Source organism: Hyperolius riggenbachi, chromosome 8 (genome assembly GCF_040937935.1).
Source record: "Hyperolius riggenbachi isolate aHypRig1 chromosome 8, aHypRig1.pri, whole genome shotgun sequence".
In the NCBI taxonomy this organism is placed as follows: domain Eukaryota; kingdom Metazoa; phylum Chordata; class Amphibia; order Anura; family Hyperoliidae; genus Hyperolius; species Hyperolius riggenbachi.
Window position 1 is genome coordinate 242,700,631 of NC_090653.1, and position 21,649 is coordinate 242,722,279.

General features: G+C 46.6%; 1 protein-coding gene across 1 annotated transcript in view; it reads right to left on the bottom strand.

Moving 5' to 3' along the window:
• GPR107 (G protein-coupled receptor 107) overlaps positions 1-21,649 on the bottom strand; it is a 143,533-nt gene that overhangs the window by 96,610 nt on the left and 25,274 nt on the right. Inside the window, exons 4-8 of the mRNA XM_068248460.1 lie at positions 18,237-18,316; positions 15,206-15,507; positions 11,103-11,272; positions 10,164-10,205; positions 7,111-7,212 (exon numbers count right to left, since the gene is read on the bottom strand). Of these exons, the coding sequence (XP_068104561.1) occupies positions 7,111-7,212; positions 10,164-10,205; positions 11,103-11,272; positions 15,206-15,507; positions 18,237-18,316 (696 nt within the window). The remainder of the gene's footprint in view (positions 1-7,110; positions 7,213-10,163; positions 10,206-11,102; positions 11,273-15,205; positions 15,508-18,236; positions 18,317-21,649) is intronic.

Consider the following 21,649-nt stretch of genomic DNA (forward strand, 5'->3'; position numbering starts at 1 on the left):
CATGACACTTTGTGGAAAAAAACAATTAAAATCAATTTCTGCTAACTTGTGACAAAAAAATAAAATCTTCTATGAATTCCCCATACTCCTAACTGAATACCTTGGGGTGTCTTCTTTCTAAAATGGGGTCATTTGTGGGGTTCCTATACTGCCCTGGCATTTTAGGGGCCCTAAACCGTGAGGAGTAGTCTGGAAATCAAATTCCGCAAAATTACCTGTGAAATCCTAAAGGTACTCATTGGACTTTGGGCCCTTTAGCGCAGTTAGGGTGCAAAAAAGTGCCACACATGTGGTATCGCCGTACTCGGGAGAAGTAGTACAATGTGTTTTGGGGTGTATTTTTACACATACCCATGCTGGGTGGGAGAAATAACTCTGTAAATGGACAATTGTGTGTAAAAAAATCAAAAGATTGTCATTTACAGAGGTATTTCTCCCACCCAGCATAGGTATGTGTAAAAATACACCCCAAAACACATTATACTACTTCTCCCGAGTACGGCGATACCACATGTGTGGCACTTTTTTGCACCCTAACTGCGCTAAGGGGCCCAGAGTCCAATGAGTACCTTTAGGCTTTACAGGGGTGCTCAAAATTTAGCACCCCGCCCACTTGCCAGGACAGTTAACAAACCCCACAAATGACCCCATTTTGGAAAGAATACACGCTAAGGTATTCCATGAGGGCCATGGTGAGTTCATAGAAAATTTTATTTTTTGTCACAAGTTAGCGGAAAATGACATTTTGTGAAAAAAAAAACAAAAACACAAAACCACAATTTCTGCTAACTTGTGACAAAAAATAAAACATTCTATGAACTCACCATGCACCTCACGGAATACTTTGGGGTGTCCTCTTTCCAAAATGGCATCATTCGTGGGGTCTGTCCTGGCATTTTAGGGTCTCTGCAATCATTACATGTATGGCCAGTATTAGGAGTTTCTGCTATACTCCTTATATTGGGCATAAGGGTAATGCACTGTGGGCTGAAAGGAAAAATGAACGTCAAACAATCAATCAATGTGGATGCCAAAAAATTTTGAAAAAAAAAAAAGAGGAGGAAGGCGTCTGCCAGGACATAGGAGCTGCCGCCCCAAAAATCCAAACCCACCAGCTCGTATGCCCTGGCAAACCTGATTTATCCATTCACACTGATCGATGTGGATGAACAAATCATTGCCAGAGTTCTTTTTTGATACAAAGTGTTTGCCAAAGCATATGAATCCCCAACACCACTCCTCGGCCCATATGCCTCGGCAAACGTATCTTTTTGACTGCGGAGGAGAAATCTCGTCCTGCAGCGCTACATGCACCGACTTGTGTGTAAGCTGACAGGCGCGCAATGTTCTGTCAGGATGCACCATCAGTGCTGCAGCTGATTGGTCGGTCTGGATAGAAAAAAAGACAAAACAATACAAAAAGGAGGGGAAGGCGTCTGCCAGGACATAGGAGCTGCCGCCCCAAAAATCCAAACCCACCAGCTCGTATGCCCTGGCAAACCTGATTTATCCATTCACACCGATCGATGTGGATGAACAAATCATTGCCAGAGTTCTTTTTTGATACAAAGTGTTTGCCAAAGCATATGAATCCCCAACACCACGCCTCGGCCCATATGCCTCGGCAAACGTATCTTTTTGACTGCGGAGGAGAAATCTCGTCCTGCAGCGCTGCATGCACCGACTTGTGTGTAAGCTGACAGACGCGCAACGTTCTGTCAGGATGCACCATCAGTACTGCAGCTGGTTAGTCGTTCGCTCGGTCCACCTGGAAGGTTATTGGATGGAAAAAGAGAAAAAAACCCCCAAAAAACAAGCAAGCAGCAAAGCAATTACTTCATTAACATTAATAACCTTTGAACTTTTTTAATAAAAAACTTAACATTGCAAACCAAACATTAACTTCTTTGCTTACCTGTTTTTTTTTTTTTTTTAACTTACCTCCCGAGGACAAACCTCTCCTCCCCCATGGAACAATGTGCGAAGTGCAAATCGCACAGAGTTGTGGCGAAATACATTACGCAATTTGTCCCAAGTGAAAGGAGAGGTTTCTGGCAGCCCTGTGTATTAGGGTCGCTGGAAACCCGATGTTTGGTTTCACACTGCATATTGACATATCCGGTGGGTCGAGCCCGCCGCACCGTATCGTCCAAAACAGACCTTCAGGCAATACCACAAGAGTAGCATTCGGCCTAGTAATGAACTGCGTCGCCATAGACTAACATGACTTCCGCGCCGATCGATATTGCCACAGAAGCCACGCAGTAACGTAGGCATGCACTAGCGTTAAGTCAAGCACTTCCGGCGTAGGGGGGGACCGCAAAGTGTGACTTTTGCTAGGCATTTTGCCCTAACGCATCGCAGCAGTGTGAAATAGCACTGAGAGACCCTTGTGTGCCTACCGCTGTGTGTGGAGTTCCCTATTCTCTAATAGTGTACCTGCTCGTGGTACCTCTCAAAACACTCCCCTAGGCATAGGCCAGGCTGGTCAGGACAGGTGGGACAATAAACAGTGGTGTCACGCCTTATTCCAGCCCTGCTGCAGACACGACAGCGTTTTCTTCGGATTCGTTGACCTGGGGTAGTCGGAATTGGATAGGCGTAATGCCTTCCATGTAGCCGGCTAGTTGCATCTTGGGGTTGGGCCACGGCACCTCCTGGATACAGGAGTTCCATCACGATCTGTTTATTAAATTGAATAAACGAGCCAGTTCTCCCAGCCTTACTGTAGAGAACAAAGCTGTTGTAAATTGCCAATTGAATGAGGTAAAAAGACACTTTTTTATACCAGCGTCTTGTTTTTCGGGCAACTAAATAGGGCGCTAACCTCTGGTCATTGAAGTCCACCCCTCCCATGTTAGTATTATACTCGTGGACGACAAGGGGTTTTTCAATGACCTTAGTTCGCCGTTGAATTTCAACTGTCGTGTCTGCGTGAATGGTGGACAGGAAGTAAACCTCCCTCTTGTCCTTCCATTTCACCGCGAGCAGGTCGTCAGCACACAAGGCGGCCCTCTGCCCCCGTTGAAGTTTGGTGGTAATGAGCCGTTGGGGGAAGCCCCGGCGACTAGGCCGCACGGTGCCACAGCATCGGATTTTTTCTATTTTTAAGTGCTGAAAGAGGGCCACACTTGTGTAATAATTGTCCACAAAAAGATGGTACCCCTTCTGGAACAAGGGTGACACCAAGTCCCACACAACCTTTCCACTGCTCCCCAGGTAGTCAGGGCATCCGACCGGCTCCAATTTTGAGTCTTTTCCCTCATAGACCCTAAAATAAGATGTATAGCCTGTGGCCCTTTCACAGAGCTTATACAGTTTCACCCCATACCGGGCGCGCTTGTTTGGGATGTACTGTTTGATGCGAAGGCGCCCGGTAAAGCGTATGAGGGACTCGTCTACGCAGATGTCCTGGTCAGGGGTATAAGCATCTGCAAATCTGGATGACAGGTGGTCTATGAGGGGTCGAATTTTGTGGAGCCGGTCAAAAGCAGGGTGGTCACTTCGATGACAGGTTTCGTTGTCATTGAAGTGCAGGAAGCTCAGGATGTTCTCAAATCGTGTCCTGGACATGGCAGCAGAGTACAGGGGAACATGATGTGCTGGGTCCGTAGACCAACAAGACCGCAACACATTCTGCTTTACTAGTCCCGTGTGAAGGAGAAGGCCCAAAAAAATTTTCATTTCGGAAACTTGGACTGGTTTCCACCGAAAAGGCTGGGCAAGGTACTTTTCTGGATTGGCGGTTATATATTGTGTGGCCTTACGGTTGGTCTCTGCCACAATTAAGTCCAAGAGATCCTGGGTGAAGAACAGATAGAAAAAGTCTAGGGCCGATCCTAGATTATCTGTCTCCACCTGGACTCCAGACTGGGCGGTGAAAGGGGGAAGTACGGGTGCGGCGGAATCAGGGGATTGCCAATTTGGGTTTGCCAGCACCTCTGGTAAATTAGGGGTAGTACGGGCCCGTCTTCTTGGTGGCTGCGACTGGGATCTTACTGCACGTGCCACCGAACCAGTTTCAACTTCCATGCTGGTGCTCGCCACTTCACCAGGGTCTACGGAAGTACTGGTGCTAGGTCCAGGAGATGTTGTGCTGCTGGTGCCTGCCCCACTATGAAATCTCAGACCAGCACGAACACCACTCTGCTGCCCTTGAGGCTGATCCTGCGCCACCTGCGGTCCAACAACATGGGGTGTGGTACGCCTGGCTTTAGCCGGGACCTCAACCTCGTCATCACTATCGGTCAGTGAGCCACTGCTCAATTCAGGTTCAAACTCTGACCCAGAAGATTCGTCGAATGAGGCGTCCCAATCGTCCTCATCCGACTGGGCCATGTACCTGAGAACCTCATCATCGGAATACCCCTTTCTTGCCATGGTGGGCTGCTAAATTTAGGGGGTATTCCTCTGAGACTACGCAGAAAAAAGAGCACCTACCTAGCAAAAGGGAGTATTTGAGAGGTAGAAAGCTGTGCTCACTGAGTTTTGATAAAAAAAATAAATCAAAACTGAGGTTTACAGTGCCACAGCTATTGTACAGTGTTTTTTGCAGTGATCAGAAAAAAAATTCTGTCACTGCGGTGGGGCGGGCTGAACGCAAGTGCAGGCGAACGATCAGGCCTGATCGGGCAAACACTGCGGTTTTTTTTTGTGGATCCTAGTGACCCTAATAGATCTGACTGCGATCAGTAATGATCACTTACAGATACTATATAGTACCAATGTTGATTAGCGACAGTGATGACGCTAATTAGTGACTGTGGTGCAGTGGGCTGAGCACTAACTGACACTTACAAAGGGGCCTAGCTAACTGGCCTAACTGCTAACACTAGTGATACTAAAAAAGTGACAGTTTTCACTGTTTTTAGATCACTTGGATAGTGACAGGGGGGTGGTGGCGAGTGGGGAATCGGAGGCAATCAGAAACAATCACAGGACAATCAAAGGCAATCACAGGGCAATCGCAGGCCAATCACAGGGCACTCAATTCCCGGGACAATCAAAGTCAATCACAGGGCAATCAAACCAATCACGACACAATCAAAGCCGATCACAGGCCAATCAAAGCAAATCACAGGCCAATCACAGGCCAATCACAGGCCAATCACAGGCCAATCACAGGGCAATCACACCAATCACGACACAATCAAAGCCGATCACAGGCCAATCACAGGCCAATCACAGGCCAATCACAGGCCAATCACAGGCCAATCACAGGGCAATCACAGGGCAATCACAGGGCAATCACAGGGCAATCACAGGGCAATCACAGGGCAATCACAGGGCAATCACAGGGCAATCACAGGGCAATCACAGGGCAATCACAGGGCAATCACAGGGCAATCAAAGCCGATCACGGGACAATCAAAGCCGATCACGGGACAATCAAAGCCGATCACGGGACAATCAAAGACGATCACAGGCCAATCAAAGGGCAATCACAGGGCAATCACGGGACAATCAAAAAAATCACGGGACAATCAAATACAATTACAGCACAATGAAATTGAATGTCAGCACAATGAAATTGAATGTCAGCACAATCAAATACAATTGCAGCACAATCAAATACAATGCACTGGGAAGGTGATTGGGGGGGGGGGGGGGAGGGGGCTGAGGGCGATCTAAGGGTGTGGGGGGTTGATTAGGTGCCCGCACGGGGCAGACTGGGTCCTGATCTGGTGGGTGGCAGACACAGGGGGTGACGATAGGAGATCAGTGAGGGATTACAGGGGAGAATAGATGTAAACAATGCACTGGGGAGGTTATCAGGAGGGGGGGGTCTGAGGGCAATCTGAGGGTCTGGGTGGGTGATCAGGTGCCCCCAAGGGACAGTTTAGGGTCTGCGCTGATGGGTGGTGGTGACAAGGGGTGATAGACAGGTGATAGATGGGTGATAGACAGGTGATCAGTGGGTAAGACAGCTATATAGCTGTATACAGCATACAGGGGGGTGGTCTGGGAGGGGGGTCTGGGGGGGATCTGAGGGTAGGGGGGGTGATCAGGGGACCCTAGGAGGCAGTTAGGGACCTAACCTAGGGGATAGCGTCCCTAGATAGTGACAGGGAGTGATTGATGGGTTTTTAGGTGGGTGGTGGGGTGCAGATGCTGGTGTGCTGGGGTGGTCAGGGGGGGTTCTGAGGGCTGGGGTGGGCGATCGGGGGGTCTGTGTGGGGCAAAGTGTGTTTTGCTTTCACCTAGCTAATGGCTGCCGTCCTCTCTGATGGTCGCACGACGAGTGACCATCAGCGGAGGAGGCAGCCAGTATAATACACTTTGTTACAATAACAAAGTGTATTATACTCCTCTGATTGGCCGGATCGCCGCATTTGAAACCCGCCGGCGCTGCTAATTGGCCGGCGGGTTTCCGTGCAGAGTGGGCGGAGCCTATTGCCGGCGGCGATCGCGTCATTGATGACGCGATCGCCGCACAGCCACCGCTGATGCCGCCCCCGCCGATGGGCGTATTGCGGTCGTTTGGGCCCGGACTTTGCCGCCGCCCATCGGCTGGGGGCGGTCGTTAAGTGGTTAAGATTGGCTTACTGACATTCAAATCCTTGCACAATCTGGGCCCTGGATACCTGAAGGACTTGTTGCAACTGCATCACACCCCCCACATTCTTAGATAAAAAGGACGCAACACCATGGTCACCCCCAGAGTCCACCTCAAAACCTTTGGAGACAGAGCTTTTTGTCAAGCTGCCCCTACACTTTGGAACTCCCTGCCACACCCAATCAGGACAGCTCCATCCCTGGAAGCATTTAAGTCTAAACTGAAAACCTACCTCTTTAGTCTGGCATTCATGAACATCTGACTATCTCCTCTGTAACACAACCCAGCCTGCAACCCTGTATTAATCTGAGACACAACTATGCGCTTTGAGTCCTATGGGAGAAATGCGCTTTACAAATGTTATTGTATTGTATAGTATAGTATAAACTATATGAAAGGAACACAATCATGCAATGAGTAAAAGTTAATCTCGGATCCACTTTAAGCTGCATTAATTTGCATAAAAAAAATGTATATATTGGTGTATCAACTCAAAAATACTTGCGCCTCATTGACTATCCCTAATAACGAGTATCGCAAGTGTCCTTCCTTACCTCCAGGCTGAATGGATTCTGATCCCTCAGGTCTTTAGGACAAGTGTGAAAGTACAGGCTGTACAGTCCCTCCAGGGAGGGCGAACACACGGTAAACACAAACTAAAATTATAAATTGGAATAAAAAAAGGATTAGGAGTCATCAGATTACAGAGACCGGTTGCATACTCATAACACAAAGCAATAACAAATCTTCCTAAACCAGCTGCTTCCTGCGATGGTAAATATGAAAATTGTTAGTACTCTGCAGGAGTATCAAGTTGTGGGGCTCCAGAGAACCCTACAAGCAAGCCTATGGATAGTTTTACAGTACTGAAATAGGTTAGAACGAAATAGGGTATGTATGGCTGTGTAAAGCCTTCCTTACACTACTAGATGTCTTTAACCTCCCTTGGCAGTAACCCCCAGTCAGGCTCGGGGTCAAAAAAAAAAGTCAAGAGCGATAAGCCCGAGCCAGACACTGGGTAGCCTTTTGGAGGTATGCAGACAGCGTAGCGTGGCGATGTTTCTAATTCACCTCCCCCGGGATCCAGTTACTGGCAGCCATTTTTCTTCTGGTCCTCAGAGGTTCTCAATACCTCAGGTTAGATCGCAGCTTGTCGTCATGACGACATACAGCAATCTCACTTTAAGGGTACAACGCCACCTGGAGGAGGGAGGGAGAATTGCAGTGCTTGATCCAGGAGGGCGAGTAATTTCCAGGGCTGCTGCAAATCTCACGGCTGTATGGATTTTTCCACCTTTTTTTAGGGTATTAACCACTTGCCGACCGCACACTCATAACGTGCGTCGGCAAAGTGGCAGCTGCAGGACCAGCGACGCAGTACTGCGTCGCCAGCTGCAGCCTAATTAATCAGGAAGCAGCCGCTCATACGAGCGGCTGCTTCCTGTCAAATCACGGCGGGGGGCTCCGTGAATAGCCTGCGGGCCGCCGATGGCGGCTCGCAGGCTAGATGTAAACACAAGCGGAAATAATCCGCTTTGTTTACATTTGTACGGCGCTGCTGCGCAGCAGCGCCGTAAGGCAGATCGGCGATCCCCGGCCAATCAGCGGCCGGGGATCGCCGCCATGTGACAGGGGACGTCCTGTCACTGGCTGCACAGGACGGATAGCCGTCCTGTGCAGCCCCGATCACCGGGGGAGGCAGCAGGTAGGAGAGGGAGGGGGGAATTTCGCCGCGGAGGGGGGCTTTGAGGTGCCCCCCCCCCGCCACCCACAGCAGGCAGGAGAGATCAGACCCCCCCAGCACATCATCCCCATAGGGGGGAAAAAAGGGGGGCAATCTGATCTCCCTGCCTGCACCCTGATCTGCGCTGGGGGCTGCAGAGCCCACCCAGCACAGATCAATCAAACCAGCGCTGGTCCTTAAGGGGGGGTAAAGGGTGGGTCCTCAAGTGGTTAAAGCTTGAGAAAAAAATAGCAACGCTTTTAGACCCTAAAATCCAGAAATAATCATACCGCCAGGGAGGTTAACAGATCAGACATTTCAGATCAGACATTTAATTCAATAAATATATTGAATGGAATGAAAATCCATTAAAACATGGGCCTACTCAATTTCTGTTTAGAAAATTCGTTGACCAAAAGGCAGTTTGAGCTTATTAATACTGAATAGCGCAAGGCAATAAAAAGATATTTATTCCCCATATTTTGATCGGGGAAATAACTATCACTATGTTTGACCCCATATTTAATAGTGTATGGTAACCTTAAAGTGAACCAGAGACGAAGCACCCTCATGTATTTTACCATATATATCACTGGGAACATTAGAGAAAACGCCTACCCTGCTCTCTGTTTCATTCCTCACTGCACAGCTTGCTGCTTATTAGCCCTGATAAAATCCCAGACTGAGCATTCAGTCTGGCTTTGCTATAATGGCTCAGCTATAATGATTCCTTAGCAGAGCCACAAGGGGGCAAGGCTTGGGCTTGAAACAGACACCAGAGAAGACAGACTCAACTATAATGATTCCTGCGCAAAGCCGGGGATTGCTCAGTCGGGGATTTTATCAGGGCTGATTAGAAGCAAGCTGTGCAGTGAAGAATGAAACAGAGAGCAAGGTAGGTGTTTTCTCTTATGTTCGCACTGATATATATGGTAAAATACGTGATGGTGCTTCATCTCTGGTTCACTTTAAAGGAAAACAGAGCTGGTATACAGCCAACATTTTATACATACCTGGGGCTTCCTCCAGCCCCATACGCACGGATCGCTACCACGTCTCCATCCTCAGTCTTCCCGCAGCTCAGATACTGGTCCCGTCACTTCAGCCAGTCGGGGCCAGTCTTTGCAGAAGTGCGCTCTCTACGTATCTCTCCAGCAGCTGCTGGAGTGATACGCAAAGAGCACACTTCTCCTGCGTCAGACTGGCTCCGACTGACAGGACCCGGTACCGAAGCTGCAGGAAGGCTGAGGACGGCGGCGTGGGACCGATCCGTGCATATGGGGCTGGAGGAAGCCCCAGGTATGTATAAAACGTTAGCTTTATACCAGCTCTGGTACACTTTAAAGGACACCGGAACTGAGAGAGATATGGAGGCTGCCAAATGTATCTCCTTTTAAACAATACCAGTTGCCTGGCATCCTGGCGATTAACTGGCTTCAGTAGTGTTTGATCACACACCTGAAACAAGCATGCAGCCAATCTTGTTATTTTTTTCTCAGAAACACCTGATCTGTTGCATGCTTGTTCAGGGTCTATGACTACAAGTATTAAAGGCAGGGGATCCGCTGGATAGGACTCCTATAAAAGGTACTTGCAAGAAAAAATAAATATCCTTTTCCATGAACATGAGAGAGAGAGAGAGAGAGAGAGAGAGAGAGAGAGAGAGAGAGCGCGAGAGAGCGAGAGAGAGCGAGAGAGAGAGAATGAGAATGACCAGCCATTCACAGACTTACGATTCTATCACATGTTCACTAGAACTTCTCTTCCAGTAGCTTAGTGTTCTTAAATTATGCTATTGATCATCAGTTATGATCGCTCATTGGCTGGAGTCTACGTTACACCTGTCCCCCATGAATAAAAGAAACAAGGAAGCAGAAAACATACCTGGAAAGATGCAAAATCGTTTTCAACATGCATTGGATAACACTGCAAAAAAGAAAAAGGAGGAAAACAATTAATAAAGGTGAAGTGATTACATGTGAATTACAAATGCAACAAGTCCAGCACTGGTTGCCAGGGGCAAACACACCAATTGTTCCCATGCTTGTATTGTTGCTCTGTCTAGAGTGTTTCTGATTAATCAAAGATGGTGATGTTAGTCAAGCTACACATCAATTGTATGCATCTGTTCTTTTGTCACTGGTTATCCTGATTGTACAGTATGTTAAACTGCTTATGTATCTATGCTCCCCATTGCTTTATGTTTTACAAGTTATACACAATGTTACCGCAACATAAGCAAGAGGAAGGTTGTTTTGTGAAAGCAAACTTCTCTCCTTTAAGGAAAAGGATACGAATAAAGAGTATCTTCCTTCACAACATGCCTGGTTAATCAACTGGTTCACAGTTAATGGCTTCAGCTTCATAGTACCCCATCTCTGTAAGTCATGCATAAGGTAGTATTTCTCATAAACAATACAAGGTCCTCATTTCAGTGGAGGGACATACACTTTAATGATCTGATTGAAGTACTAGTAACATCCTGTTTGCCTCTTAAAATAACATTTTTAAATGGTATCTATACACTCCTACACGGTTTTGGCTACCGACGCAATGTCAGAATAATGCAAAGGTTCCTGGGATGCGGCAAAGGACAAGCTGTGAGGGGCGGAGTCAGGTCAACACCTATCAGAGCCAAAGCAGCTTCATATGTGCTTCAACTCTATGGACTGTCCAGTCAGGTGGAGATCATGTGATCTCAAAGCTGAAGACCCTCAGAGATGAGTAAAGGGACGTGGGAGTATACAGCCAGGCAAGTTGGGTGGGAAAACGAGGAGAAAAAAAAAATCCTGGACCAGAGTTATTATTAAGGTGGTAACTTACTAGAGGATCGCTAGTTTCTGTCTTTTCTGCCTTTGGAACAGGTTTATCAATCCCTTTTTGTTCCAGTTTCAGATCTTTTGCTGCACCCGGATCAGATTTTCCATCAATTTTCGGTTTTGATGGTTCTTGTGCCTTCGTATCTATGTTCTCTTTCTTATCCGGCTCTTTACCTAGATATAAAATTTGACAAGTCATTACAAATGGCGTATCACAGGATGCTTAGTGTTGTCCACAAGCTTTGCTAATTATCCCTCAACCAGCACACCCATGTGATGCTAACTTCCAGAAGACATTTCCACGGTACAGTTTACATCTGCTAATTTATATGGTCTGTGAATGACCTCTCTCAGTGGTGCTACGCTTATAGACTGTAACTGATGTTATAGATCCGCCCCTTCTAGTTATCCTATGCATATCTGTCTGCATGGTGTACCACCTCTTGCTTACTTCCAACACGAGTCTCATTCAGAGAACCTCAGAATGCATCTGGGTCCTGTGAGGAGAATTTCTGCTGTAATAAGCCTGAGTAGCATTTCTCCCCACATGTTAAAGTGGACTTAAAGAGAATCTGTATTGTTAAAATCGCACAAAAGTAAACATACCAGTGCGTTAGGGGACATCTCCTATTACCCTCTGACACAATTTCGCCGCTCCTCGCCGCATTAAAAGTGGTTAAAAACAGTTTTAAAAAGTTTGTTTATAAACAAACAAAGTGGCCACCAAAACAGGAAGTAGGTTGATGTACAGTATGTCCACACATACAAAATACATTCATACACAAGCAGGCTGTATACAGCCTTCCTTTTGAATCTCAAGAGATTATTATTTGTGTGTTTCTTTCCCCCTGTTCTCATGCACTGAAGTTTCAGGCTGCTTGTTTCTTCCTGCAAACAGCTTTGCCCTTGTCTGTAATTCTTTAGTATGTGAAAGCCCAGCCAGCTCAGAGGACGATTTATCCAGCTTGTAAAAGATAAGAGAGAAGAGAGAAGCTGCTCTAATCCTAAATATCACACAGGCAGTGCGCATACAGGGGCCTGGAAAGGGGAGTTCATAGCAGAACCACAACACTGAAGAACTTGGCAGCCTTCCAGACACAGGCTGACAAGTCTGACAAGAGAGAGACGAGTTGATTTATTATAGAGATGGTGATAGTAGAACGTGCTGCAGTAAGCCAGAACACATTAGAATAGCTTTTTGAACTTGTAGGATGATAAAAAAACAGGATGCAATTTTTGTTACGGAGTCTCTTTAAAGTTAAAACCTACCAGTAATCTTATAATGAAATTCAACGTTTCTTAAATAACAATTCTGAGACTAATAAATGCAATACAAGCCATTCTGTACTGTAATACTAAAAATTATACTTCCATTTTGGAGTGCGCTATAAATATCTTAGAGCAAACCTGGAGTGAAAATAAACTTACAAATGAGTTCATATTTTTTTCACCTCCCCAGCACGAGTATCTACATCCCAGTATATAAACAAATATAAACACGTGTAAACACTTGGTTCTGTCTTCTATTTTTAGAACACACTAACTATCTCCATCTTGTGTCCAAAAAGTAAAACCACATCCAAATACCCCATTATACACCTTTCCATAGAAAAATGAAATGCATTTTCATTATTTTTAAAACCCCTTGGAGCTGAAGTAGCTTAAGTGCATCTGAAGGGAAAAAAGTGACCCTAGGGGTTACTTACCTCTCTGGATCCTAAAGAGGCTTACCCCATGCGCCTCAGGAGAGGCAATCCAGCATTGTGACTCCAGAAAATCCTCTGACTAGGAGTGGTCAGCGGTGCACGCAGGTGCAGAAGCTTCAGCAGAAATAGCCAAGCCGGATCGGGTTCGTTCTACTGCACAGGCGCAGCTGGTTCGTGCCTGCGCAGTACAGTGCGCACCGCTGAATGTAAATATCATTGTAAGTTACACTGCAGGGGTGCCAGCGCTGGAACAACCTTGGCTGAGGATAGGGGAAATCTCACTAGGATCAAGAGGCTTCTCCCTCCTGAGGGGTTCTTTAAAGGGGTTCTAAGAGGGTTAAAAAAAAAAAAAACAAAAAAAAAAAACACAAAACACTGACACTTACCTGGGGCTTCTATCAGCCCCCTGCAGCTGTCCCGCGCTGTCCTCTACGATCCGCCATTCCCTGTCTAATTCGGCATCTAATCCAACTGCAGCTGTGCGGTCTTGGCCGCACGTGTCATCGGGTGATTACTGCGCAGGTGCGGTACAAAAAAAACTTTGAACTGCACAGTAAAAGCCCAATGACGCGTGCGGGAGTGGGCCCTATTCGTCTATTTAGATGAATAATAGGCCGATGCCAGCGGCGGGGAATGGCGTATCGTAGGACGGCGCGGGACAGGACAGCTGCAGGGGGCTGGTAGAAGCCCCAGGTAAGTATCCGTTTTTTTTTTTAAAGCCTCAACAGAACCCTTTTAAAAGAGTCATCTGGGGTTTTAAATGAAAATAAGTGCTACTTACCTGGGGCTTCTTCCAGCCCCAAGCTCCCAGCATGTCCCTTGCCGCAGCTTTGTCCCGGTCCCCGGCGATGAAGTCAGGGCGACCTCCAGGTCGGCCTGTACTGCGCGCCTGCACGAGTGGCGCTGTCAATCACTGCCACGTGGACCGGAGCGGCGGTGATTGACAGCGCCGCTCGCGCAGGTGCAGTACAGGCCGACCTCCAGGTCGGCCTGACGTCATCGCCGGGGACCGGGATGGAGCTGCGGCGAATGGCTGACTGCAGAGCTGCGGCGAGGGACATGCTGGGAGCTTGGGGCTGGTAGAAGCACCAGGTAAATAGCACTTCTTTTCATTTAAAACCCCTGACGACTCCTTTAAGGACTTCATATTAAAACTGGATTCTAAACAGCAGCTGTGACAAATCTGCTTTGCTGAGCTGAAAAATAAACAGAAGTAATGACCCTTTGAAATTTCCAGCACTAAAACCTTATCAGAAGCCTTGACTCAAATTGAAAAATGTACTGATTTCATAGTAAAAAAACAAAACAAAAAACAAAAGTGGGTGCTTGTCCCTCAACGCTCTCTGTTTTAAGCACATCCTGTCTACTACTAGAGGCTGAACTAATTTTCTGCATGGAGGGGATTAGGGGTTGCCCTATCAACTCCTTGTCTTATGCTCAAATAACCCCCTTGCAGTAAGAATGTGTTACTGTTATGGAATCGCCACAAGCAACCATGCAATAGCCTATACCAGGAAGTATAACATTCACTTTCCCAATAACCAGTGCCGCTGCACTCTCGCCCCGAATACTGGATATGCACTGCACTCTGAAGGCAAAGAAATGGTTCAACTGACACTCACCACCCTTTCCACTATAATCATCTGAGAAGGTTGTGGTAAAACTGACAATAACCTCCCCTTCCCATTAGCTTGAATAGATGAGGAGGCGTAGCCAGCAGATGGGAAGGGGGCGTGGTCCAGGCAGAGGGCCTTAGAAAGTGTGAATGGGTGGAAGTCGCTGAAGCCACACAAGCAGCAGCAACAAAACAAACATCTTTGTGATCAATGTATTTTGGTATATGTGATTGAGCCACTGTGGGCGTTAAACGAGTTGAGGTGGGGGTGTGGGAGTGACATTTTAGGTGGAAAAAGCTTTACAGTATAAACATTTTTATCAGCTATATTGGAATATGGAATGGGTGGGAGGAACTGCACACCAGAAATTGTATTATAAAGAAAAAATAATGAATCTTACCTCGAGTGAGGAGTAGGTTATAAAAAAAAAACAAATTTTTGGCCACATCAAACGACGATGCGTTTTACAGGTCTTGCCTGCTTCTTCAGGTCAAGGTTCCAGTGTAAATAATATAGAACACCAGAGACTTGGAGCACCTAGTTTGTGGTGTTGCCCGTTACTATGGTTGCCTCTTAGCAACCAGTTTTGTTAGTAGAATTCCCATTTTTCTAAATACACTATATTAGTGCTCCGGGTGTTCTGTTTCTTCTTCTCCCCCCCACTTCCTGGAATTCTTTCATAGAAGTTCATCCACCGGACACACCCACTATATAGGAATGTAGCTGAGAAGAGACAGAGATTTCTATACATTTCTAGCTAGAAGCCCATGTTCTACTGAACCTACCTGCATCTCTGCGCTGTTTTTGTGGCGGGTCTTTCTTGGGCTCCTGTTTCTCTCCCGTGTCTTTGTTGGGCTCCGGTGTGTCTTTCTTGGGCTCCGGTTTCTCTCCCGTGTCTTTCTTGGGCTCCGGTGTGTCTTTCTTGGGCTCCTGTTTCTCTCCCGTGTCTTTCTTGGTCTCCGGTTTGTCTCCTGTGTCTTTCTTGGTCTCCGGCTTCTCTGCTGCGCTGCTTTTCGCTGTGGCGAGCACGGGAATGCTGAATACCAATTCCGGTAGCTGTGCATCGGTGAAGTTGGTCAGACAGATGCTGTGGAGACAAAGGGAACACAATAAGTAATATTTACCAAGAAGGAAGAGCACACGAGCTGAGGAAGCACTGCTTGTTCCATTCACAGCACGTATTCAGATGCTTCCCAACCCGACCCAGCCGCAGAACTAAGCAGCGGATCTCCAGACGGTGTCACACAGTATCTCCAGACACAGGTGTCACACAGTATGCGTGAAACATCTCATCTTCCAAAATATTTTTAAAGAGAAATCCACTTCTCTAGAAAAAAAAATTAAAAAAAAAAAATCAAGACTTTCAGCTTAGCTCTATACAATATACTCTAAAAATGAGAGACACCCCTGATTTGAAAGTAAACCAGTCCAACAGTGGCGTAACAAAGCAGAGTTGATTATACAGTATAAGGAATACTCATCTTCCGACGACGTAATTATCACGGAAGTTAACGTCAAAGTGGGTAAAACGAAAGATTTAAGTGACTTTGAATGAGGGATGATTGTCGATGATTGTGCTAGCATCTCAGAAATGATGATGATTAAGATTTTCTCACCCAACAGTATCCCAGGTTTTTAGAGAGGGGCAGTTGAGAAAAAAAGGTCGACCCATCGCAATATCGGGGATTCCCTGTATTGTACCAGTGTTCTCCTCCGCTGCTGCCACAGCTTCAATTGATTCAGGGGGAGCAAGCTCCAATGGATTAGGTAAGCTGTGCTGCCACATCTTTCATTTTTTCAGGTAAAGCAGAAGGAGACGTCGGGGACCCACGGGGGACCAAAAGGGAGACTCATGAGGTACAAAGGGAACACAATAATTGGCAAAGAACGTCTGCAAGATGCTTCTGACCATGGACTGGGGGGGGGGGGGGGGGGTGAGAGAAGATCACTGGCCACCTATACTTGGGGGGGGGGGGGCACTTTGGCTACATATAATGGAGGGGGTTCTGGCCACCTATACTGGAGAGCTATGGTACAGGGGTCTACCAACTACAGTACAGGAGGGCTACCTAACACTTGTGTCCCCACGTCTCTGGCTGCCAATCCTGGAGAGGGGGGGGGGGGGGGCATTGTGTAACCTAAGGTCCAGCCCTGGAAGTAGTGATTGTTTTCACAAAATGTCACCTCTGCATTTCACAACAAGGTCAGTTCCAGTTGCTTGGCTTTTGCTCTGATCTGCAGCTCAACATTTCCTCTTTGTTCTAAAGATCAAAATCAGATCAGACGTTGCAGATATTATTTATAGAGCCCTCTATCTGCTGAAAAGAAACTCATTGTGTATTCCCAGCATAAGTTACAGCCAGCCACGTGCTGAAAAGGAACTGCACTGAGCTGACAAGCAAAGAGATATGATACATTATCACTAGATAGCTGCTGTATTTATATATTACAATCTTTGATTAAAATGCAATGGCAGCTTTCAGAGCAGATAAACTGTACTTTGGGAACTTGTAATTTGTAAACAGACAATATTAATTGAGCACAAAAGCAAATATGGCAACTGTATGGGCAATAAAAAGTAGGAAAACACATTTTTATTGAATGTTATGTCAGAGTTTTATACCACTTTAAAGTCGGGAACAAAAGCCTTTGTGAATAGCCTAAATCAGTGCTGTCCAACTTCGCGGGCATGGAGGGCCAGTTTTTTTCCAGGCCACATGGTGGAGGGCCGGCAGACAACCCCCCCCCCCCCCCCCCCCCCCCCGAAAAAAAAAAATCTAGCAGCAGTTTCCCCACAAAATGCACTCAGATTGGCTGCAGATGTACCCAAAAAATGCTGTCAGATTGGCTGCAGATGGACCCACAAAATGCTGTCAGATTGGCTGCAGATGGACCCACAATATGCTGTCAGATTGGCTGCAGATGGACCCACAGAATGCTGTCAGATTGGCTGCAGATGGACCCACAGAATGCTGTCAGATTGGCTGCAGATGGACCCACAATATGCTGTCAGATTGGCTGCAGATGTACCCACAATATGCTGTCAGATTGGCTGCAGATGTACCCACAATATGCTGTCAGATTGGCTGCAGATGGACCCACAAAATGCACTTACATTGGCTGCAGATGTCCCCACAAAATGCACTTACATTGGCTGCAGATGTCACCACAAAATGCACTTACATTGGCTGCAGATGTCACCACAAAATGCACTTACATTGGCTGCAGATGTCACCACAAAATGCACTTACATTGGCTGCAGATGTCACCACAAAATGCACTTACATTGGCTGCAGATGTCACCACAAATCGCTGTCAGATTGCCTGCTGTAATGTAATATTTCCAGCCCCCCTCTGCTCCTCTCCTCTCGTCTCGTTCCCCCGTGCTGCCGCCGCCACACCTCAGATCAGCCGCGGGTAGGAGATAGCAACCAGCCACACCAGCGCTCGGCAGCCGCGCGGTGAATTTAAATGCAGGAAGTGACATCATCGGTCACGTCCCGCATTTAAAGTCCCCCGTGCGGCTGCCGTGCGCGGTGTAGCTGGTTCCTATCTCCTGCTCGCCGCCGGTCTGAGAGTTGAGGCGGCGGCTGCATGGGGGAACTAGGGGAGATTAGCGGAGGGGGGCTGTAATTTATTACATTATATCAGAGGAATGGGGGAAAAGTTTATAAAAAAAAAAAAAAAAAGCTCTGGGGACTCGGAGGCTAACACTGCCACAGCAGGGGGGCCGCATTAGAAGGCCTGGCGGGCCGGATGCGGCCCGCGGGACGCCAGTTGGACAGCACTGGCCTAAATTAAAAAGCAAGTACTCACTGCTTTGTAGAGAAATTCAGTTTCAGGAGAGTGACCCCTGTTGGTCGATTCTGTAGAACGCAGCTATGTAATTCTTGATCCTAAAACACAGAACAAAAAATAATAAACAATGGGAGAAATAAGGCATACAGCAAAGATGCCATAAACATGTATCAAGGCTGAACATATGTTCTTGTAGTTTAATGTTATTAAAAATGATATTTACATTTTAATTTGTTGACAAACATCAATTCACCTAACTGGTTGCGAGGGCAAACAGGACTATTTTCTAGCCTTGGATCTGTTAAGTTTTTACTGTTTCATTGTCGAGCTCAATTACACCTTCATTGAAGTAAGCCAGAGCTCAAATCTATGAATTATTGACCCCTGTTATCCTTTTCCTGCTCTCAGAAGCCATTTACTGACAGGAAAGTGTTTTATGGCTGTAATTACTTATCAGTGAGGATTGTACTATAGTCTGACCCAGTCCGACCCGGATAGAAACTGTCACTTGCATACCTTATGTTTAACTTTTTCAGGGAGAGAAAGAAGAAAAGGAACACAGCCTAGTTATTTGTGTGGTTGGCACTGTACATACACATGTCTATCTCATCATTTCACCTTGTGTATCCTTTAAAATGGCCATACACAGATTTTCTCATTTGATTCTTTGCAGATTCGATTTATCTGCTGGGAATCTATTCCACAGGAGGTGTGGGGGAGGCTGGGCAAGAGCATTGGCAGATCGATATTGATGGCCTAAAGCTTTTCACTGCTCTGAACAGTGCAACTCTGCAGTTTGCTTGGTTTTCAGCCTCTTGCACACTGCAAATCCGATTTCAATTTTCCCTGAATGCTATAAACACAAGAACAGAAAAAAAACACAGAAAAAAATGCAGCATGCAATACTGATTAAAAATCCCAAATCGGAATCATATGTTAAATCGCGTCAAAAATCGCAAACTGGAATCACATGTAGTGTGCAAGAGGCCTTCCATAGAGTCCCAGCTGGAATCTATTGGAGATTGATGCGCAGTGTATGGTAGGAATTGATTCCTTTTGAATCTATTCTTTTCAGAAAGGAATCCATCGTTTTAGAACATGGAGTGAAAATCTGTAAGTGTATGGCCAGCTTTAGGGGAGATTATTCTTTTATGGAGTTTTTTTTCCCCCAAGAGATTTTCTGAAGTGAACATAGGTCCTATAAACTGAGCATCAGTGTTGCCAAATCATTACTTTAATTATGGACACATCTAAGTTATACAGATTCTTGGGCTACTAACAGTGCTTAACCACTTGAGGACTGCAGGGTTAAACCCCCCTAGTGACCAGGCCATTTTTTAGCAAAATTGGCCACTGCAGCTTTAAGGCGAAGCTGCAGGGCCGCACAACTCAGCACACAAGTGATCCCTCCCCTTCTTTTCTCCCCACCAACAGAGCTCTCTGTTGGTGGGGTCTGATCGCTCCCTCCATGTTTATTTTTTTTTAAAATAAATATTATTGTTTGTCGTTTTTGTTTAAAAACCCGTTTCTTTAAGACCCTTCCCTCCCTCCCTCCCCACAGCCGGCCAATTATGGCGATCGGCTGTCATAGGCTTCTGCCTATGAGAGCCGATCGCTCTCTTGTCCCCCATGGGGACAGCCGTGTCACACAGCTGTCCCCAGTGCAGCGCTGCTGCTCATCGCAGCGCTGCACGTAGTAAATAGACGGCGTGATCGCCGTCTAACAGTCTCCCGAGCGGCAATAGCCGCTCGGACACTGAAGGAGGGGCGGAGCACCGCCCTCCGAGCATGAGATGCGCGCGCACCATGCGCGCGATCTCATGCAAAACAGAGCCCCAGGACTTTACGCCAATTGGCATTAGGCGGTCCTGGGGCTGCCGCCGCGGCCACGCCTACTGGCGTGACGCGGGCAGCAGAAGGTTAAAGTGAACCAGACGAAGCACCCTCATGTATTTTACCATATAGATCAGTGGGAACATTAGAGAAAACACATACTGTGCTTTCTGTTTCATTCCACACTGCACAGCTTGTTTCTTATCAGACCTGATAAATTCCCAGACTAAGCATTCAGTCTGGCCTTGCTATAATGACTCAGCTATAATGATTCCTGAGCAAAGCCAGCAGGGGGCAGGCTTGGACTTGAAAAGACATGAGAGAACACAGACTGAGCTATAAATATTCCTGAGCAAAGCCAGACTGAATGCTCAGTCAGGGATTTTATCAGGGCTGATTAGAAGCAAGCTGTGTAGTGCAGAATGAAACAGAAAGCAAGGTATGCGTTTTCTCCAATGTTCCCACTGATATATATGGTAAAATACATGAGGGTGCTTAGTCTCCGATTCCCTTTAAAGAGACACTGCAGCGAAAAAAAAAGATATAATGATTTGTATGTGTAGTACAGCTAAGAAACAAAGCATTAAGAGCAGAGACATAAGTAACATTTGTTTCCAGTACAGGAAGAGTTAAGAAACTCCAGTTATCTATGCAAATAGCCATTTAGTTCTATGACTTTGAAAGTTGCAGAGAGCTCTGACTTCTGATAAGGTTATCTAAACTGCATTGTGTTTTAAGGTAGCCATACACTTGTTGATTTGCCATAAGATTCGACCAACAGATAGATCCTTCTCTGATCGAATCTGATCAGAGAGGGATCGTATGGCTGCCTTTACTGCAAACAGATTGTGAATCGATTTCAGCCTGAAACCGATTCACCATCTGCTAAGCTGCCGCTGTCGCCTGTCTCCCCCTCCCCCCCCCCCCCCCCGCATACATTACCTGAAGCCTGGTCCCGGGCATCTTCTCCGCATCACGGCATCCGCATATAACTTTCTGTCACTCCAGTGACAGCGTAAGTTCCTTCCGCTGTCACTGCAGTGACACAGGAAGTTATACATGGATGCCGTGATACGGAAGGTGATGTGGAGAAGATGCCAGCCGGGAGGTGATGTAGAGAAGATGCCGGCAGCCAGCTTCAGGTAATGTATACCTGCGTCGATCGTACGCCGCTAGCGACGCGCACCCTACCCGCGGGCGATCAACGGTAGTTTCCCTCACGGAGCTATCGATCTATTTCGGGACGAAACCGATCGAAAATTAGCGTGAATGATTTGACAGCAGATTCGATCCCAGTGATCGAATCTGCTGTCGATCGGTGGGTAATCAGCCTAGTGTATGGCCAGCTTTACTTTTGCAGTGAACAGTTCAGGACAGGTCAAAAGTTTACTGCCTGTTCTGTAAAAAAATGTATAATGCTGAGTAGTGTGTAAATTGCACACATTAGAGAATGATGCAATGTTATAAAAATTAAAACAGCTGTATAAATGAAAATAAAAATAGGAGATTTTTTTCTTTTTTGCTACCAATGTTCTAGTAATGACCCCTACTACACAACCAATTCATGATATAATTTTTTTTTTTTGCTTCAGTGTCTT